Genomic DNA, 20,358 nt, shown 5'->3' with positions numbered 1-20,358 from the left:
GATTCCGTCGAAAAAAAGTTCCTGCTACTCAGAGCATCTCCATCTGCGACACAGATTGTCTCATTCTTGGATCATCTCCTCGCGGACATCAGCATGAGTGACTCCCAGCCTCTTTCTCACCCTTTGGGACTTACAGAAGACCACAGCGAAGGTCCTCAAGTCAAAAAGCCCTGCATGAATGACACGCCACCCATTGCTTTGACACCGGCAGATGATGGGAGTGATTTCTACAACACACCCTTAAATGCAAGCACCCCGGTGACGAGCAGCGACCTCAACGACAAGCAAGATGCTACCAACGGTCCTACAAGCGATCCGATGGCATCTGCCCAATCGCATCTCCCTATTCCGGGTTTGAGCCTTGTCAACGACAATGTCCCAGAGACTTCTTCAGAGACCCAGCCTGATCAAACACAACACACCAGCACCAGCCAAAATATCTCTGCTACGGTCGCACCCAGTTCTGTGGTAGAGCAGACTGCTCAGGAGTCTGCCGGAACGCACCATGAAGCCATGGAATTGGATAAGGAGATTCCCGGGGACGCGGCCCCCGAACGGGAAGAAGGATCTGCTGCGAATGCTACCCAGGAGGCAGAGGAAGAACAAGATGATGAGCATCCCGAATGGGAGATTGATTCTTCGCCGTACGAATCCTCCGATGACTCTTCGACCGATTCCTCCGACGACAGCGATGACGACGAAGATTATCCGATTCTGAGCCCGGAAGAGCAGGCGCGAATCTTGATGCAGGCGGAACTGGGCTCGGACGATGAAGGTGATGGAAAGGGTAGATCGGGCAGCCAGTTGAAGACCGCGAACGAGCTTCCGGAAGAGGTTCTGCCCATCCCCGACATCACCATCTCTCCGGAAATGAAAATTGTGTATCTCGGAAAGGTGGAAACCATGGTCGAAAATACCATCCTGATCGTGGCAAACACCTCCGGCGAATACCAGGTGCTCGAGTCGGGCTCCTTGCTATGCCTGGAGGACCGCACTATCGCGGGTGTAGTCGCCGAGACGCTGGGCAGAGTCGAGAACCCGCTTTATGCGGTGCGCTTTCCCACGGCAGCCGCGATTGAGGAGCGGGGGATCACGCAAGGCAAGCCGATTTATTACGTCGAGTCGCATTCGACTTTTGTCTTCACCCAGCCCCTCAAGGGTATCAAGGGAAGCGATGCTTCGAACTATCATGACGAGGAAGTCGGCGACGACGAAGTCGAGTTCTCCGACGATGAGGCGGAAGCCGAGTACAAGCGCAAGGTGAAGCAGGAGCGCCAGAAGAACAAGGAGGGCAAGAGCGACTCCGCCAGAGCGAAGCGAGGAGCACCAGGCCCCTCGAAACTCAGCCACAGCGAGCTGAATTACGACGACAGCCCGGCGGACGATGGCTATACGCCCCTTGCCCGTCCGAAGAACCTACACGAGATGATGCGCCAGCAGGAGGCCCCCGTCGAAGCGGATGGTCTCCCTGGTCACGGCAGGAACAACTCCGGTTTCCGTGGTGGTCGAGGCCGAGGACGAGGATCTGATCGCGGTCGCGCTGGTCGTGGCCGCGGAGGAGCCGGAGCCGGATCTCGCGATGTTCATCACGAGCGTCCCGACCGTTCTTCCTACTATCAGCAACAGACGCAGGGCACTCAACCCCAGCCTCAACCTCAAGCCCAGCATCAACACGCTGCCTACCTACAGCAGTTGATGAGCGCTGGCCAGCAGCCCAGTGCCTACCCTCCCCAGCAATACCCGTTCGCATTCCCGCAGCAGCAGCAGCAGCAGCAGCAGCAGCATCAGCAGCAGCAGCCCTACCAACAGGGAGGAGCTATGCCGGCTCCATTCAACTTCCAGGTCCCATTCCAACAGGCCTACCAACAACAACCGAACCCCTACCCACAACTCCCCCCTAATATGCAAATCAACCCTTTGCTCATCGCTGCCCTCCAGCAACAGCAACAATTACAGCAGCAACAGCAGCAACAGCAGCAGCAGCAACACGCTCCGGGACAGCAACCACCGGTGCAAGCTCCTACCATGAACTTTGATCAGGTCAAGGCTCAGTTGGATCTGCTGCGGCATCTGAGCAACAATCAACAAGGCCCGCCTCGTCAATAATTGCGTCTCATCTTCCGTGTGCTTTTTGGCATTTCATTATTCAAAATAAATCTATGGTGTTGGGTTTTAGCTGCACTTTCAGGATTTCTTGGGCATTCTTTTCATGGCATGGGTAATCAAAAGTTTTCACCTCCCGTTTACCGGTCAACATGTAGCGTCTCTGAATATGTACAGTGTGCAGACTGGTTCAGTCCGAATATCATGAGTAAGTTATGAGTTCTAATTATACACGTCACTGGCGTAGCATCTTATGGTAAATCACCACCGATCCCGTAATGATCGTAGCATAGTACTGCTCGAAGACCACGAAAATAATTACGACTCGCTCTGCTTGGCGCTCTTTGCCAACGCCCAAAAGCTCTCCAGCTTCGCTCGAGCCAAGACGTCCTTCGCTTGGGAATCAGTTTCGCAAACACGCGCACCCAACCACTTCCGGAATGCTCGGGCTTTGACCTGACCCTCCCACAGCAGCTCGCAAGTATTATGGCTTAAATCTTTCAGCTCTCCGGTCTGCTCGTCCTCGGCGGCTAGCCATGACGCCTGGGCCTCGCGATTGCCCTCTCGCACCGCTCCGGGGCCCGCATTTTCCGTCCAGTCAATGCGGTTGGTCATCAGTTTTCTGTAGTTATTGATCGAATGAGCACCGCCCTCGACAATGACCAGGTTGAATCGAGGGTGCATGACACAGACTCCCGTGAGGGCATTCTGTTCGGCATTCTTGCTGATCTTGAAGCGGTGTCGTCCATTGGCGAGCGTATCAACACGATAGACCGACATCAGCACACCACGCTCCGCATCAGCCTCTTGCTGCCGCGCGAGCTTCTCGCGTCGCTCATCCTTGGTCAATTTGCGCTCAGCGTTGGCTGTCTCGTGCTTGTCCTTGCGCTCCGCAATCTCTCGGTTGACGCGCGCCTCAACAGCGGTGGGGTCTTTGACTGCCTGCTCGCCCAGCACCCGCATCAAGTTCGACTTCTTGACCTTGGGCGGCGGCGCCGGCTCCAGACCCAGTCTGATCTTCGCCTGTTGCTCCTTCAGATCTGCCATTCGTCGCTGGCGACGGATTTTGGCCTGCTCCTTCGGCGTGAGGTACATGGGTTTTTGTTGTGGTAAGAATTTCTCTTGAGGAGGGTCGAGAAGGACAGGATGTTGGACGTATCGCGTGATGATCGTATCGGAGGTGTCGATCTTGAGCTTCTGCTCGTCCTCGACAGCCGAGTAGTCCTCCCCATCAACTAACCCTTCATCCCACCATTCGATCGCTGGAGGCGCTGGTACCAGAAAGCCCTTCTCGACGTCCAAGTCTTCGTCAATACCAGCCTGTCGCGCTCTTTCTGCGATCCGCTTCTTCATAGCCTCCAGCTGAGCCTGTCGCCGTAGAGCGGCCGCCTGCTGTATGTACTTGCCCTTCTGGTTGAAGATGAGCTGCCGGGATTGTCGGGGCTTTGCAATTGTAGCCTTGGGTCCGAGGCTCGGATCGAAGTATGGGTTGTTCTTGATCTCCTCCAACGACGGGCCAGAAAGATCAAGACCGGCTCGATCAGGCCGGCCGGCCGTAGCCGGAGACTCAGTCCGACGGTTTTTCGACTGCATGAATTGCCGCCCTTTACCACCTCTAAACTCAAGGGTATCCGATAGCAGGGCGGGGTGGAGACCGACATCGAGACCACCGCGAGCCCGTGACGAGCCATCATCTTCGTCTTCGAAAGGAGGCGGCGGCGGAGGTGGCGTAGGAGCTTGGGGAGCAGGCGTAGGGACAATTCGTTGCTGGGCGGTCGCGGTGGCTCGTCCGGTAGCAGCAGCGACTCGGGCCTTCATCTGTTCTAGCCTGGACATTGCAGGGCTGGCCGCGGGAGGTGTTGGACTCGGACTGGATGCGGCTGGCGAGGGAGACGGGACGATACCCTTCGCGGCTTGCAGGCGAGCACGTACTGCTTCTGCTTTTGCCCTGGCCTCTGCGACCATCTTTTCAATGTCCAGCTTGCCCGCGGCAGGCGCAACTTTGGCGGGCGCGGGAGAGCCATGATTGGAACGGGGTCTTTTTTGGATGTTATCTTGTTCATCTTCGGGGTGAGGGCGCTTCAGCGCATTTCCTGACGCGTCAGCCATGATTAGCGAAGTGAGGTGTCACCCTGAATACGGCCAACGAGAAGCGATGGGGGAGCTGATGACCAAGAAAGAGAGAGAGAGGAAGGAAATGAGGCAGACAGTGAGAAGCGAAGCTCTTGGGAACGGGCGGACCTGCAAGACAGACAGACGGACGGAGGAATCACGGGGTGGGCCTTCCGCCGGGCGGTGCCGCAGGGCAGAAAAAAAGTTGGGTGCAACTTTTTCGCATCGTCGCGGCCGACGAACCCGCTTCTTCGATCTCCCCCAGGCCAGCATCCATACAAGGACCGAAGGCATCGCACCACCCGTTGCTCCAAGAGCTGCAGGGGGACATCATGGCGACCTTCGCACGACCGGTGGCTTCCTCCATCGCGGGGATTGACTTTGGCGTCTACACCGATGAAGACATCAAAGCTCTCTCTGTAAAACGAATCCAGAACACCCCGGCGCTGGATTCCTTCAACAATCCTGTTCCCGGTGGTCTCTACGACCCAGCTCTGGGTGCATGGGGTGATCATGTGTAAGTGCAAGACTCTCTCTTCTCTTCCTACTTGTGATATCGACTTCGTAATGTCATTTCGCTCTCATCCAATTTCCCGGAATATATGCCAGTAGCGGGGTCCTGAACTGACGGCAACCAGTTGCACAACATGTCGGCAATCTTCTTGGTCTTGCACTGGCCATTCTGGTCATGTTGAGCTGCCAGTCCGTGTGTACAATCCCACCCATTTCGAACAGATGTACCGTCTTTTGAAGGCGCAATGTGTCTACTGCCATCGCTTCCAAATGTCTCGCTTCGAAATCAACACTTATGCCTGCAAATTGCGACTCCTGCAGTATGGCTTGGTCGAGGAGGTTGCTGTCATCGATACGATGGCTCATTCGACGGGCAACAAGAGAAAGGCCGCCAAAGACGGCGAGGGATCCAGCGATGAGGACGAGGACGATGACGACAAGATGGCTCGCAGAACATCCTACGTCAAGAAATGCATCCGACAAGCGCAAGCAGATGGAAGACTGAAGGGACTTATGGCTGGTGCGAAGAACCCCTTGGCTGCGGAGCTGCGTCGGTTCCTCGTGAGAGAGTTCATGAAAGCTATTGGCACTCCAGGCAAGTGTGCCAGCTGCAGTGGGTACGTTATCACTCTCATATTTCCCACACGTCCCTTTTCTAGTCAGCCGAAAGCTGACCGACATCGCTCTGCAGTATCTCCCCGTCCTATCGGAAAGATAAGTTCTCGAAGGTTTTCCGCAAGGCTCTACCTGAGAAGTCCAAACACGCTATGCTGCAGGCTGGATTTCAAGCACCCAACTCCTTGATCCTTCTTCAGGAGGCTCAAAAGTTCAACAGCAAGGATAAGGAGGCACAGGCGGATGGAGCCTCAGACACCGCATCTCAGGTTCATGGCGCCGAGGAGGAAGTTGCTCGTGGAAATGCTGTTGTCACCGAACTCGAGAGCAAGAAACAGACTGCCGGTGAAGGCCAGCAATACATGCCTTCTCCTGAGGTTCATGCCGCATTGACTTTGCTTTTTGAGAAGGAAGCGGAAATCCTGACTCTCGTGTACAACTCTCGACCGTTACCGAAGAAGGAATCCCGAGTTAGCGCAGACATGTTCTTCATCAAGAACATCTTGGTGCCGCCCAACAGATATCGTCCCGCCGCACAGCAAGGAGCTGGCGCTATCTTGGAGGCTCAACAAAACACCATATTCACGAGTATTCTGAAGAACTGCGACATCATCAACCAGATCAGCAAGGAAAGACAAAGCAGCAGCTCTAGTGCTGCGATGCGTGTTCGCGATTACCGTGATCTGCTTCACTCCATTGTTCAGCTCCAGGATACCGTGAACGGACTTATCGACCGCGACCGCAATGCGTCCGCTGGACCAGCTGCCGCCGCCGGCCCCAATGGTATCAAACAGATCCTGGAAAAGAAGGAGGGTCTCTTCCGGAAGAACATGATGGGAAAGCGTGTCAACTTCGCCGCTCGCAGTGTCATCTCTCCCGATCCGAACATCGAAACCAATGAAATCGGTGTCCCCATGGTTTTCGCTAAGAAGTTGACTTATCCCGAGCCTGTGACCAACCACAACTTTTGGGAAATGAAACAGGCGGTAATCAACGGTCCCGACAAATACCCAGGTGCTTCTGCCATTGAAAATGAACTGGGACAGGTCACCAACCTGAAGTTCAAGAGCTTGGACGAGCGTACTGCTTTGGCTAACCAACTGCTGGCGCCCTCGAACTGGCGCATGAAGGGGTCTCGCAACAAGAAAGTCTACCGTCATCTTACGACTGGTGATGTTGTGTTGATGAACCGTCAACCTACCCTCCACAAGCCGTCTATCATGGGTCACAAGGCCCGTGTCCTTCCCAACGAAAGAACGATTCGCATGCACTACGCTAACTGTAATACCTACAATGCGGATTTCGATGGTGACGAGATGAACATGCATTTCCCTCAGAACGAACTTGCCCGATCAGAGGCTATGATGCTTGCGGATGCCGACCATCAGTATCTTGTCGCAACGTCCGGCAAGCCTCTGCGTGGTTTGATTCAGGATCACATTTCCATGAGCACCTGGTTCACGTGCCGAGACAGTTTCTTCGACGAGGAGGATTATCACGAGCTCTTATACAGCTGTCTTAGACCCGAGAACTCCCACACCATTACCGACCGGATTCAACTCATCGGCCCCGCCGTTATTCGACCCAAGCCTCTCTGGACCGGCAAACAAGTTATCACCACCATTCTTAAGAACATCATGCCACCAGGTAGAGCCGGTCTTAACTTGAAGAGCAAGTCCTCGACGCCCGGTGACCGCTGGGGCGAAGGCAACGAAGAAGGCACAGTCATTTTCAAGGATGGAGAGTTGCTTTGCGGTATTCTCGACAAGAAGCAAATCGGTCCCACTGCTGGCGGTTTGGTTGATGCCATTCATGAGATTTATGGACACACCATTGCGGGTCGCTTGATCAGTATCTTGGGTCGTCTTCTGACCAGGTTCCTCAACATGCGCGCTTTCACTTGCGGTATCGATGATCTTCGTTTGACTAAGGAAGGTGATCGCGTACGCAGAGAAAAAATCAGCGAGGCTGCCGCCATGGGTCGTGAGGTCGCACTCAAGTATGTCACTCTCGACGAGGCTAAAGGCGCCGACCAGGACGCCGAGCTGACTCGGCGTCTGGAGGAAGTTCTTCGCGACGATGAGAAGCAGAGTGGTCTCGATAGCGTTTCCAACGCCCGTAACGCGAAGTTGTCTACTGAGATCACTCAAGCCTGTCTTCCTAACGGTCTTGTTAAGCCATTCCCTTGGAACCAGATGCAGTCGATGACAATCTCCGGAGCCAAGGGTTCTAGCGTCAACGCCAATCTGATTTCCTGCAACCTTGGACAGCAGGTTTTGGAAGGTCGCCGTGTACCTGTCATGGTGAGCGGTAAGACGCTGCCCTCTTTCCGGGCGTATGACACGAATCCCATGGCTGGTGGTTACGTGTGTGGTCGTTTCTTGACTGGTATTAAGCCCCAGGAATATTACTTCCACGCCATGGCTGGTCGTGAGGGTCTGATCGATACTGCCGTCAAGACTTCCAGATCCGGTTATCTGCAGCGTTGTTTGATCAAGGGAATGGAGGGCTTGAGGGCGGAGTATGATACTTCGGTCCGTGAGGCTTCCGATGGATCCATTGTCCAGTTCTTGTACGGTGAGGATGGTTTGGATATCACGAAGCAGGTTCACCTCAAGAATTTCGACTTCCTGGCGTCCAACTACCTTTCCATCATGTCGCAGGTCAACCTGACCAGCGACTTCCACGGTCTGGAGAAGGAAGAGGTCGTCAACTGGCACAAGGATGCCGTCAAGAAGGTTCGCAAGACAGGCAAGGTCGATGCTATGGATCCTGTTCTTTCTCTCTATCAACCTGGAGGTAATCTGGGTAGTATTTCCGAAGCATTCTCGCAAGCGCTCAAGAAGGTAAGAGTCCACTTAGAACCAATCAGCTTTCCAGGATAACTGACACATTCATTATTATAGTACGAGGATGCCAACCCCGATGGACTGCTCAGGGATAAGAAGAAGAGCATCGAGGGTGTTATCACTAAGAAGTCATTCAACACTCTGATGAACATGAAGTACATGAAGTCGGTTGTGGACCCTGGTGAGGCCGTCGGTATTGTGGCCGGTCAGTCTATTGGTGAACCTTCCACTCAGATGACTCTGAACACCTTCCACTTGGCTGGTCACTCCGCGAAGAACGTCACGCTGGGTATTCCCCGTCTTCGTGAAATTGTTATGACAGCTAGTGCCCACATCATGACCCCTACCATGACCCTCTATCTGAACGAAGAGCTCTCTAAGGAGCACTCTGAAAGATTCGCTAAGGCCATCAGCAAGCTCAGCATTGCAGAGGTTGTTGATAAGGTTCAGATCAAGGAGAGAGTTTCTTCCGGCAGCATGAAGGCTAAGATCTACGACATTGAGATCGCGTTCTTCCCTCCTGATGAGTACACCGCCGAGTATGCTATCACGACCAAGGATGTGCAAAACGCCCTGCAGAACAAGTTCATCCCGAGACTCGTGAAGCTTACCAAGACCGAGCTCAAGAAGCGTAATGACGAGAAGACGCTGAAGAAGTTCTCAACCGCTCAGCCTGAGATTGGTGTCTCCGTTGGCACGGTCCAGGATGCCCCGAGCGGCAGGGATGCCGAAGAAGAGCCCATGGATGACGATGTCGAAGACGATGAGGACGACGCCAAGCGGTCCCGGGGCAACCAGAACCGCAACAACCAGGTCTCCTACGAAGGCCCGGAGGATGAAGAGGAGAACATGGTGCGCCAGCAAGATGCCATGGACGAGGACGAGGATGACGAGGGTGACAACACGCGCCAGAAGCGTGATGTCGAGATGGATGATGACTCCGATGACGACTCCGAGGAGCAAGGCAAGGACGCCAAGCTGCGGGAGGAGGACATCAAGAACAAGTACGGCGAGGTCACTCAATTCAAATTCAACCCCAAGAAGGGCGGATCCTGCACCATCCAGCTGCAGTACGACATCGACACCCCCAAGCTTCTGCTCTTGCCGCTGGTCGAAGACGCCGCCCGCACCGCGGTCATCCAGTCCATCCCCGGCCTGGGCAACTGCACGTTCGTCGCGGCGGATCCCGTCAAGGGCGAGCCTGCCTATGTCATCACGGAGGGTGTCAACCTGCTCGCCATGCGCGACTACCAGGATATCATCAAGCCCCACTCCCTCTACACCAACTCGATCCACCACATGCTCACCCTCTACGGCGTGGAGGCCGCGCGTGCCGCGATCGTCAAGGAAATGTCCGACGTCTTCGAGGGTCACAGCATCTCCGTCGACAACCGCCACCTGAACCTGATCGGTGACGTGATGACCCAGTCCGGTGGCTTCCGTCCCTTCAACCGCAACGGTCTGGTCAAGGACAGCTCCTCCCCGCTGGCCAAGATGAGTTTCGAGACGACCGTCGGCTACCTCAAGGAGGCGGTGGTCGAGAGAGACTTCGACAACCTCAAGAGTCCCAGTGCCCGCATCGTTGTCGGTCGTACCGGCATCGTGGGTACGGGTGCGTTCGATGTCCTTGCCCCCGTGGCATAGACAATCCTCCGTCGCCTCTGCCTCCTTCGCACTGTGTATGCATTTCTTCTCGTTGTATATGCCTTGCCTATCTGATTTTGCATGTAACTCTACGCACTTCCTTCCTGTGTTTTCCCCCCATTTCGTCGTGTCTATGACGTGTCCAACGATTTCTGTGGAGTTGTCTTTCAGCGGAATAAGAAAAAGTCCTTCTTATTAGTTCCTTAAGATATAGCATTCAATAAAGAGTATGAACCTTTTTTGACCTGACTTAACACACAAAACAATTCCGGCAAATATGTTTTAGATTTTTGTTACTTTGAGTAAATAGCTGCGCCGTAATGTACATTATCAACCCTTTCCAACACCGAACCATCCGTGGTATCATGCAATCTATGCAAGCATTTTTTTCCTTGACCGAGAAAACAAGAGGTAAACAAAAGGGGGGAACAAGCCAAGGTTGTAGAGGAGGAGGGGGATAAGGGAAACCCAATGGACGCGCCTGCAGGTCACTGAGCATCCAACATCATTAAATCTTCGTCAATGTCATCGTCGAACTCATCGTCCAGCGGGGCAGCGGCACCGCCGCCGCCGCCGCCACCATAATAAGCACCATTGGCGGCCCGTGCATTGGCGAGCTCTTCTTCCCGTCGCAACCTCTCCTCCTCGAGCATCTGCTTCTCGCGATGCTTCTCCAAGTCCGCCAGGCTCCACGTGGAGATGCCTTCCTGGTCGCGGGCCTTAAACGGCTGGGCCATGGTGCGCAGAAAGTTCTTGGCGGTCGCCACGGCCATGTCCGTGCTGAGGTTGGTCTCGCTCTCCAGCATGGCCTGACTGATCCACTTGGGGAGCTGGTTGCGCTTCTTCTGGAAGCGGCGGTCGGCCAGGACCATGACCCCGTAGTCATCCTTGCCGCGGAGCACGCGACCCAGGCACTGGGCGGCGTGGCGCATGGCGTCGAAGGAGAGGAAGTCGTTCTCGCGGATGCGGTAGTTCTCGCGGAGGAACTCGAGGCGGGCCTTCAGGATGCGCGATTCGGTGTACTGGAACGGCACGCCGATGTTGATCACCGCGCGGCCGTAGTGGTGGTCAAAGTCGATGCCCTCGGAGACCTTGCCTCGCGCGACGCAGAAGAGGAGGGCCCCGCGGCCGTTGCAGCACGCCGTGCGGTAGGTTTCCAGCGCCAGCGAGGACTCCTGCGCGTCGGGGGTCTCGACCAGGATCAGTTTGTAGTTCCAGATGGAATCCAGGATGCCCATGCCCTGCCACATGCTGATGATGGATTCCATGTAGAGGTAGGACGGGAAGAAGACGACGACGCCGTCGGGGGTGATGCGCGAAAACTCCAGGACCATGTTGCCGTAGTTGCGCACGACACCGGGGTCGTTGCGGATCTGGAAGGAGGAGGAGATCTGGGCTTGGTCGGATCCGCGGGTGACGATCATGGGCAGAAATGATCGGCGGGCAAGGGTCATGCTGTATGATTCCTGGAGGACGGTTTCGAAGCCTAGCATCTTGGGGTACATTTCGAGGGGCGACAGGGTACCCGATGTGATGATGACGGAGCTGAATCGGTCGAAGACAGGCTTGATCGCTATCGCGGCATCTAAGCAGGTGAAATGCAGCACGGGGTTGGGTACCGTGGCTGCCTCCGACTCGAATGGCTCTAAGATTAACAAAAAGCCCTTTTCGTATGTGGCAACCAAGGTAGCAAAGGTTGCAACCTCTTGCAGCGGTTGGTAGTCCTCTATGTTGATGAGTTCGAGTGTACGCACGAGTGATGTCAAACGCTCAGCGCAGAATCGTAATGGCTTTCGCTCGATGTATGTCAGATCCTTGACATGCGTCAAGAATGATAAGGGTGTTTCGGAAATGGTGTGTGTGACTTTCATTCGGGTCTTCAGGTATTCAATGAACCGTTTGAGGAAGGTGACGAAGTGTTCGGCGCGACGGATGTTTCCTGGTACAGCTTCCTTGAGCAAGTCATCCGGAAGGACTGGGTTTGAGATGAATTGGTCCTCCTCTCGAGCTTGCTCTGCCTCTCGAAGTCCTTCAACCAGCTTTGTGTATTCGTTTTGGAGCTTCTCGGCATCCGAGCTCTTCATCTCGCTGATTTTGCGTTCGAGGTTGTTCGCGCCGCGTGTGGCCTTCCGCAACGAATCCTCAGTTAAGTCGATACTCAGAGATTCAATGCAGACGTTGTCGATATTGTGCGCCTCGTCGAAGACAACTATACAGTCTTTGGAGAGCTCTTTCGACACTCTTTCGGCGATCTTCGGATCGAGAAGGTAGTGGTAGGAATAGATGATAACGTTACAGAAGGGCATCTATGAGGGAGGTGGGCGACATTAGTATAGAATCCACGCTACCGGATACTGTGAGAACATACCATGCGACGGGCCGAGAAGTATGGGCATTGCTTGTGTTCTTCGCCATACCGACTTAACCCATCAAGGGTGAAGACACCGGGAGGCACGAGGTTGTGCGGTTCGAGAAGGTCAAGATTCTGCAAAGCGTCAGTCAAGCATCGCACCCCTGTGAGGAACCCTCCATACCTCATGATAAACGCACAGCTCGACATCTTCCCCCCGCTCCTTCTTCTCCTTGACGAATCCTGCAGTTAAACTCCGACATCTTGCGTCGACCACTGTGCCACTCTTTTCTCGCTTGACCGATGGATGCAGACACAGATTCTTTCGACTGGTTAACCCAAGCGCGCGGAAATCTTCAGTGTGTCCCAGCTCCTTGGCGCGAAAACTCATCAAGGCCTTCAACTCGGCCAGCGCCTTCTCGATCTCGGACATCGTTCGAGAGCAGTAGATGAGCTTTCTATGCTCGGGATAATGCTGCTGATACGCTACGATCAAGGATAGCAGCGAGACAGTCTTTCCGGTACCTGAGGGCATCTCCAAGACACAGTGACCCCCGGCATCGAGGGTCTTCTTGAGATCGCACATGTAGGCATATTGTTCGGGATAGATGCGAGGATAAGGGAAGAGCACGGGGAGATCACTAGACGCCGGATGAGATTAGAAGCTTGTTTCTGCGAGATATGCTGAGCGGGCAGGGCAGGAATGCAGGTGACACTTACTCAATGAAGAACTTCATTGTGACGGATGAGCGCGGTGCTCGCGACGAGGAAGAAGAAAGCTGACCAGAGCTCTTTTCTCCGTCGCTTCTATCTTTTGCCTCTTCTTCTAGACTCGCGCCGGCTTTTGCCCGATCGGGGGATCGATGACACACGGTCACGTGGACTGCCCGATAGGGACGCCGATAATGGTGTCCATGCCGCTTGGATTTGAGATGAAGACAATTACAACTACATCCCGATTGATGGCGCATTTTGGAGTGAAGGACTGCCCAGCGTGAAACTACTCTCTGCTTGTACCCAGCAGATTGGCCTGAATACCCCGGGAGTGCACCTGCTGGCCGATATCTCGTGTCAATCACCTTCCAGCAACCTATTTCGTCATTTTCTTTACACCCCGCCATCCCGCACTTGACTATGAGCAGCAAAAAGTACAAGTCTCAGGCCTCAAGCAGCCGCGCTGCTGCTAGCACATTTGGCTCATTTGGAGGATTCTCCAGCGCATTCTCCAGTCAAGGAAGGGAACCATCTTCGCTCACATACGTCACAGAGCCCCCGGATCTTTCCCGGATATCGGAGGCGCAGTTGACAATCGCATTCAAGAACTTCCTCAAAAAGGATGAGGTTACCCGCACGAAGGCTCTGGACGACTTGCGCGACCACGTCTTGGCTGTCGAAAGTCGCAACGAGACCCTTGATGACGGGTTCTTGGAAGCTTGGGTAGGTTTACATTGACTTCACACGCCGCACTAGAGCACTCGGTTGATCGTGGTTCGGTATCTCGGCAGGTCAGGATCTACCCACGCGCCTCGATAGATCTTTCTCGGAGGGTGCGACAAACAGCGCACTCAACTCAGGGATCCATTGCGTCCCTAGTCGGAAAGCGCATTGCTCGCTTCTTACCCAAGGTCATTGGAGCATGGCTTGCGGGACTTTACGACAACGATCGGCCAGTCCATCGCGCTGCTCTGGAATCATTCACGCGCGTATTCTCGACCGACGAGAAGAGGAACGGTGTATGGAAAGTCTATCAGTCCTCCATTTTGGATTTCGTAGATGATGTCATTCTCCAACAGACTCCTCAAACGTTGAGCGATGAGAGGACGGTGAAGGCAGATGACGCCACAGCCAAATATGCACGTGTGGCTGGAACCGCGCTCTTGCTGTTTAACAGGATACTCGGTACCAATGTTCTTTTGTGATTCGTTTAGACTTCATCTGACGGTCTTCAATGCAGGAACCTCCGCACAAGAAGACCTTGATAAGGCAACACCCACGATAGAGACACTTCTGGGAAGTAAGTCCCTGTGGGCTCTATCGTATCATGAGGATGCTTTCGTGCGCCGGTCACTCTATGTTCTTGCGCGCACTGCAGTCTCCAGGCAGCCGGAGGAACTGGATTGGAAACTCATCAGTGCTGCTCTGATTGGCAAGTCCCTGCACTGTAGCCAATTGGGCTCCGCATCGGAACTCTCCGAGACTATCCTGCATGTAACCTCCGCAAGGCCTCAATTGTGGACTGAAGATTACTCCGGAAAGTCCTCGTCCTCTAAGAGACTGCTCCAGTATCTTCAGAAAGGTTCTCAGGGTGGCGCAAGCTCCTTCTGGACCAACTTTTACGAGCTACTGCAGATCATTCCAATCAAGACTCTTGCACAGGTTGATTCGAAATCAACCGATGAGAACAACGTCGGAATGACGGGTGCCCGTGCTCTGACAGAGTCCTTACAAGAGGGACTAAACTCCAGAGATGAGCCTCGGCAAAACCGAGCTGTTGGCTGGAAAGCTTACATTGATACTGTGATGTGGCTTGCAGGCCGGCTTGGTCAGGATGAGGGAACGAACCTGCTGCGGGAGAGGCTCCGACCTTTGATTGTACAATATGTGAAACCCGAGTCAGACCAGGCTCAATGGGGTTTACCTCCTCAGTCAGCAGAGCCTATCTGCACGGATGCCCTTTTTGGGCTGATCACGCTAGGCTACAAGCATGTATTGAAACAAACGTGGAGAGAGCTGTCAGACAGCTTGCTCGAAGCTGTCAAGTTGTCTTCTCCGGAACAATCGAAGGACTTCAAAACCTCCCAAGACGCTGTTTGCGCACAAGCAGAGCGTTTTCTCGCTTTGGAAGCCTCTTTACTTTCCCGAGTAAAAGATACGGATCATGAAGCCGAGGTTTCGGATGTGTTCAATGCTACTAGTCTCCCGTTGCTCGATAGTTGCTTGGAGGTTTTGCGCTCGAGGAATGGCAAGCCCTATGGAGCGGCTGCTGTTGTTGAACAAACTGTACTCAAGGTTGCGCCGATTGCCAAAGCCTCGCAGTCACTGTTGAGCTTTGTCCAAGATGACGCACCGGAGCTCTTGTCTTCACCTTCTGCTGACAGACTCATCTCAATCATCCTGTCCTGCCGATCCTGGGATGGATTTGGCCCCAGCTTCGAGAAAGTTTTGGAGAGAGTTGCCCAGTTCGACCCGGAGACTTCGAATGCTCACACTGTACAAAAGCTACTTTCCACCCTCGATTTCCAAGAACTGGACGAAAAGAGTGGACTCATCTCTCTGATCATGCGAGCCCTCGAAAGGGCCTGCAACGGGAGTGATTTGCACTGGTCAATTGTGATCGCAGTGCTTCAGAACGAAACCTCCCACGGAGGACTGTCAGACACGATTTTCCTAGCAATAATCGACTCCTTGTCTGATGATACCAAGGTTTTCGATACCTTGCATGGTCTCTCTCAAGTCGCGCGGGCTGTTCCTTCGGCATTCAAAACTTTTCAGAATGGGCCACACGGCTCGAAACTAACTGGAAAGCTACTCTACCTTACTGAGTCTTCATCGGAAGATGTTTCAAGCGTAGCAGAATCGTTGGCCAAGACCTTGAAGGAGTCGATCGTCAGTGAGACGAGTGCGAACAAATCCAGCTATGAGATTCTACAGCACAGTTTTGACAATGTCAATGATCAATCGCTATCGTGAGTGTCAACCAAGAAAGGGAAAAGAGAACTCGGAATTAACTGCTTCTAGGGTTGAGTCACTTGTCAATATCGCCGAAGAACTGCTGCACAACGCCAAGGCAGAAGAGGTTGGAAAGATCGCAAAGGATATTCTGCCCTCCCGCGATTCCTGGGCGAAAGCTCTGGGCCCATTCCTCGAACTCCCTCCGAGACCTTCAACTGCCATCACAAGCCCACTCAGTGGTACCGTGCATCTCGTTAATCGTGATTTGTCGGACACACTACCTCAACGTTATGAAAGCCTCCCTCGGGATTCAAACAACTCTTCTTCAGCATTCCGATTGGCCTATTTCACTGTTAGAATCCTTTCTTCTCTCGATCTAGCTCAAAACCTGGACAAGGCTGAGGTGGAGACATTATTCTACAACATCCCCCTGGCACTGCAGCTCATTGACGATGACTTGAGTATGGAGAACTGTAATGGCATCAGCGGGATCTCACTTCCTGAGCAAAGGGATGAGTATATGGATGTTGTCAACGACGGTTGGAAGGTTGTCAGTGGCTGGGCTCGATCCCACGAAAAGGGTGCAGCCGAGGCTGAAGCGACTATTTCCTCTATGCTCTCTGCATTCTGGAAAGACCAGCTCGAAGGGTTAGAAGGTCTTACTCCACTAGACTATCGTATCGGAGTCGCTTTCGTGAAGATCATGGACACCGCCGACTCTTCCAACAGCGTCAGATCGTTGGAAGAGGTGACCCAGCTTTGCAGGGATATGCGCAAAGCGAATGCCATCCGCTCGGCTGCTTGGGTAGCTACGTTGCGCCATGCCATTCTATCGAATCCTGCGGGTACGCGGCTGTGCAACGAGTTTGTCGCAGACTCTACTGGACTGAAACCTCAGGATGAGAACAAAGACGGTCAGTACGGGCTTCTCATATGTCTTGACTATGCTGATTATCATTAGGGTTGCGGAAGCTGGTTCTCCTTAATCTCCTGCTTGCTGGGGACCAGGACGTCGCGGCGTCCATACCAACCCAGCGTCTGATGTTCCTGATCAAGCATCTCACCCAATGCCTTCGATCTGACGCTGTATCCCTTAGCTTCAAAGCCGAAATTCTTCAGACTCTTGTATTTGTACTCCCATGCATTCAAGAGATGTACGGCTCTCACTGGGAAGATTGCCTGGAGATACTCGACGCGACCTGGAAGAGGACTAGTGGTGGCGACGAGGCTCTTCCTGTGCTCTTGTCATCTTACAGACTCTTCGCTAAATTACAATCAATCGTCAGTCACGAAGAGAGTAATGATGACGTGAAGGATGCGTGGTCGGATCGGAAAACGAAGCTACTCAACAGCTTGACCTCGACTTTGCGAAAGTTTGGTAAGTCTGTCACTTTTTGCATTTGAGAGCATTGTTGATGATCGTCATATAGATTCGTCCACGATCTTTGATCAACCCCGGGACATCACAGTTGAACTGCTTTGTCGGTTTGTCAAAACCATTCCGGTCGAGAATCTAGAGGAAATTAGCAGTGTCTTCTCGCTTCTGACGGCGCAGAGCCGAGCTATACAACGAACTGCCTACAATCTGTTGCACCGGTACATTCCCAGCGTGCAGGAACAGGTTTCTTTCGACGTGGCTTTGTCGAAGACGACAGTCCGACTACCCGACGAACTCGTGTCTCTTCTGCTTGGCGCACCGACTATGGCTTCGATCAGTAGGTCTTATGGTGATGAGAGGACCTGGACTGAGCTCCGGTCCTACCTGCTGAGTTGGAAGATAGTCTTCGATCACTTTGTCAATGCGGTACGTCTCCACATCCGCAAACGTCACTCATAGCAGGCAGCATCTGACTTGTTCAAATAGTCTCTCACTGTCCAAGAGAACTATGTTGCTAGTATCCGAGAGAATGAGAGTCTGGACTCATTGCTGGAGCTCACATTCGACTTTCTCCAGCAGTCCCACGGCAAGATGATCGATGTGTCCAAGTTTGACATCCGCTCCTTTGAACCTGATCAGTCCGAGAGCCCTGAAAAGGAGATCCAATGGCTTCTTGTCCACTTGTACTTCCTGTGCCTGAAGCATTTGGCCAACATGACCAAAGGATGGTGGATTGACACCAAGAAGCGCATCAAGGGACCAGTAGAAGCCTGGACTGAGAAATACGTATGTCTTGCCGAATGCAATCATGCACGAGATTACTGACCCACCCTTCTAGATCTCTCCATTGGTCATCGAAGAGTCATTGCAAGGAGTCTCTGAGTGGACTCTGACCCAAGATCCCAACGAAGAGCGAGCGCTGCAGGTGAAGATAGCGCCGAAGACGGCGGAGATCATCGCCAGCATCCCGGTCGACGAGGATTCGCCGCCAGTCTCACTGTCAATCTCTTTGCCATCTGCCTACCCGCTTCAACCCGCATTGGTCGTCGGGCGGAGTCGTGTTCTGGTGGACGAGAGGAAGTGGAAGAACTGGCTGACGACGATTCAGGGTGTCATCATGTTTGCCAATGGCAACATAGTGGATGGACTGCTAGCCTTCCGGAAGAACGTGCAGGGAGCCCTCAAGGGCCAGAGCGAGTGTGCGATCTGCTATAGTGTCATCTCGACGGACATGCAGACGCCGAACAAGCGCTGCGCAACGTGTAAGAACACGTTCCATTCGGTGTGTCTGTTCCGGTGGTTCAAGAGCAGTAACCAGAGCACGTGTCCGCTGTGCCGGAACAACTTTGTTTATGTCTGAGGGGGGGGTGTTTGGTGGTTGGTTGTATGTACTGTACATAGAGTTGTCTATTGTGATAAAAGCGGTATAGATAGAATTTTACCATTACCATTACATGTCTCCATGTACAGTAAGTGCCTGACAAACCAGGCAGGGTTGACTGCGCTTCCGCGGGGACGCAACAGACGCAACAAACAACCGCGGAACCTCGCCCGCTTGTCCCTCCCAAGCTTCCCCTCTTTTCCACTCCGCTCTTCCCCCTCATCTCATGTCGGCGTCACAGATCCCCAATCTCAACACCTTGCGTCGCGGGGGCGGTCGCGGTCGTCTTCGCGGTCGCGGCGGCGGCGAGCTAGGCTCTGAGGCTCCTTCGCGACGAGGAGGCTCCAGCACCAAAGACCGAGTGGTACAAGGCACGGACAATGACGCCAGCGTCTCTCGCCTCAGCGCCGTGAACCTGGGCTACCTCGACGACCCATTCGCATCAGCCTTGACACCTTCCGGCCAAGAAACCCGACGCCTGCCCATCATCAATCGAGGTATGCAACCCTACAATTGACCGTTCCACCTCGTCACCCAACTAACAAGCTGTATCCCACACAAAAAGGCACCTACGTCCGCACCACAACAATCGACCACCTCCTCGCGCAATTCCTTGACCCATCCCCAACCCATCAACCACACTCCCCCCAAACCCCCACAAGGACAACAACGCCCAGTCTCCCCCGACTAAAGGCCAAACAAATCATCTCCCTCGGCGCCGGCTCCGACACCCGCATCTTCCGTCTCCTGGCCTCTTTGCCCTCCAAAACCCACCCCGAAGAAACAATCATCTACCACGAACTCGACTTCCCCAGCAACACCGCGGCCAAGATCCGGGCCATCCGCGCCGCGCCTCACCTGCAGCGCGCGTTAGGCAACGCGGAGAATGTCACCATCTCCCCCGCCGCCGACGCCCTGCATACCCCGCACTACCACCTCCACCCGATCGATCTCCGCCAGCTGGCTGCTTTAGCATCATCACCTTTAGGGAAGGGGAAGGGGGACCTCCAACTCGATACCCTCCTCCCAGGCCTCGACCCGACCCTCCCGACGGTGTTGATCTCCGAATGCTGTCTGATCTATCTGGAGCCCGAGGAGGCCAGCCGGGTGGTGGAGTTCTTTGTCAAGGTTTTTGATGCTCCCGCCTTTGAAGGACAAGCTGGCGCAGCAGCGCTGGGCATCATCGTCTACGAACCGATCCGGCCGGACGACGCGTTCGGGCGCACGATGGTGGCCAACCTGGCGACGCGGGGCATCCAGCTGCAGACGCTGCACCGGTACGCGAGCCTGGCGGCGCAGCGGGCGCGGCTGCGGGCGCACGGGTTCCGGGCCGGGCAGGCGGCGGCGGATGTGGATTTCCTGTGGGAGCGGTGGGTGGCGGCGGCGGAGAAGGAGCGGGTGGCCGGGTTGGAGATGCTGGATGAGATGGAGGAGTGGCGGTTGTTGGCGCGGCATTATTGCGTGGCGTGGGGGTGGAGGGAGGGTCGTGCTGGGGAGGGGTTCGAGCAGCCAGTGTTTGGGGGATGGAGGGCGTTGGAGGGGCAGGGTGAGGATTAACCCTTCCGAGGGAGCTATCTTTCTCTAGCCCAGCAGCCCAGCTGGATGGTGGTTACCTAGGTATGAAGCTCAGGCTGAGGTGCAGGGCTCGTGTGGTGTTTGCCTGGGGGATGCCACCACATTAACGTTCAAGCTGCAGGCAATACCTCTCTCCCTGTCAAGCTGCATGACATGACTAGGTCGC

At 54.3% G+C, this 20,358-nt stretch overlaps 6 protein-coding genes across 6 annotated transcripts; 4 read left to right on the top strand and 2 right to left on the bottom strand.

The window, feature by feature from the left end:
- The first annotated feature begins 23 nt into the window (after positions 1 to 23).
- Positions 24 to 2,329, top strand: BO82DRAFT_353178 (RNA-binding snoRNP assembly protein NAF1). The gene has a single exon (XM_025634896.1). It carries the CDS (start codon positions 175 to 177, stop codon positions 2,104 to 2,106), a length of 1,932 nt encoding a protein of 643 aa, XP_025493390.1. The 5' UTR covers positions 24 to 174; the 3' UTR covers positions 2,107 to 2,329.
- Positions 2,200 to 4,319, bottom strand: BO82DRAFT_353177 (U4/U6-U5 snRNP complex subunit PRP3). The gene has a single exon (XM_025634895.1). It carries the CDS (start codon positions 4,210 to 4,212, stop codon positions 2,422 to 2,424), a length of 1,791 nt encoding a protein of 596 aa, XP_025493389.1. The 5' UTR covers positions 4,213 to 4,319; the 3' UTR covers positions 2,200 to 2,421.
- Positions 4,320 to 4,490: 171 nt separating this feature from the next.
- On the top strand, positions 4,491 to 10,079 carry BO82DRAFT_391148 (DNA-directed RNA polymerase I core subunit RPA190). The gene is made up of 4 exons (XM_025638557.1): positions 4,491 to 4,732; positions 4,854 to 5,345; positions 5,420 to 8,189; positions 8,250 to 10,079. The coding sequence occupies exons 1-4, from the start codon at positions 4,548 to 4,550 to the stop codon at positions 9,834 to 9,836; spliced, it is 5,034 nt and encodes a 1,677-aa protein (XP_025493388.1). The 5' UTR covers positions 4,491 to 4,547; the 3' UTR covers positions 9,837 to 10,079.
- Positions 10,080 to 10,104: 25 nt separating this feature from the next.
- On the bottom strand, positions 10,105 to 12,965 carry BO82DRAFT_391147 (TFIIH/NER complex ATP-dependent 5'-3' DNA helicase subunit RAD3). The gene is made up of 4 exons (XM_025638556.1): positions 12,907 to 12,965; positions 12,371 to 12,827; positions 12,205 to 12,321; positions 10,105 to 12,142 (listed from the first exon to the last, which is right to left on the bottom strand). Exons 1-4 carry the CDS (start codon positions 12,921 to 12,923, stop codon positions 10,325 to 10,327), a joined length of 2,409 nt encoding a protein of 802 aa, XP_025493387.1. The 5' UTR covers positions 12,924 to 12,965; the 3' UTR covers positions 10,105 to 10,324.
- Positions 12,966 to 13,143: 178 nt separating this feature from the next.
- On the top strand, positions 13,144 to 18,678 carry BO82DRAFT_307397 (ubiquitin-protein ligase RKR1). The gene is made up of 8 exons (XM_025632284.1): positions 13,144 to 13,623; positions 13,692 to 14,085; positions 14,141 to 15,872; positions 15,925 to 16,772; positions 16,820 to 17,236; positions 17,289 to 17,662; positions 17,723 to 18,022; positions 18,075 to 18,678. Exons 1-8 carry the CDS (start codon positions 13,321 to 13,323, stop codon positions 18,594 to 18,596), a joined length of 4,890 nt encoding a protein of 1,629 aa, XP_025493386.1. The 5' UTR covers positions 13,144 to 13,320; the 3' UTR covers positions 18,597 to 18,678.
- A 165-nt stretch (positions 18,679 to 18,843) lies between these two features.
- On the top strand, positions 18,844 to 20,358 carry ppm1 (protein C-terminal leucine carboxyl O-methyltransferase ppm1; the record flags this gene model as incomplete). The annotated part of the gene is made up of 2 exons (XM_025639829.1): positions 18,844 to 19,114; positions 19,183 to 20,358. The coding sequence occupies 2 exons, from the start codon at positions 18,844 to 18,846 to the stop codon at positions 20,172 to 20,174; spliced, it is 1,263 nt and encodes a 420-aa protein (XP_025493385.1). The 3' UTR covers positions 20,175 to 20,358.

Source organism: Aspergillus uvarum (genome assembly GCF_003184745.1).
Source record: "Aspergillus uvarum CBS 121591 unplaced genomic scaffold BO82scaffold_18, whole genome shotgun sequence".
NCBI lineage: Eukaryota > Fungi > Ascomycota > Eurotiomycetes > Eurotiales > Aspergillaceae > Aspergillus > Aspergillus uvarum.
Note: the sequence above shows the minus strand (reverse complement) of the source record. Positions and strands in the feature narration are given on the sequence as shown.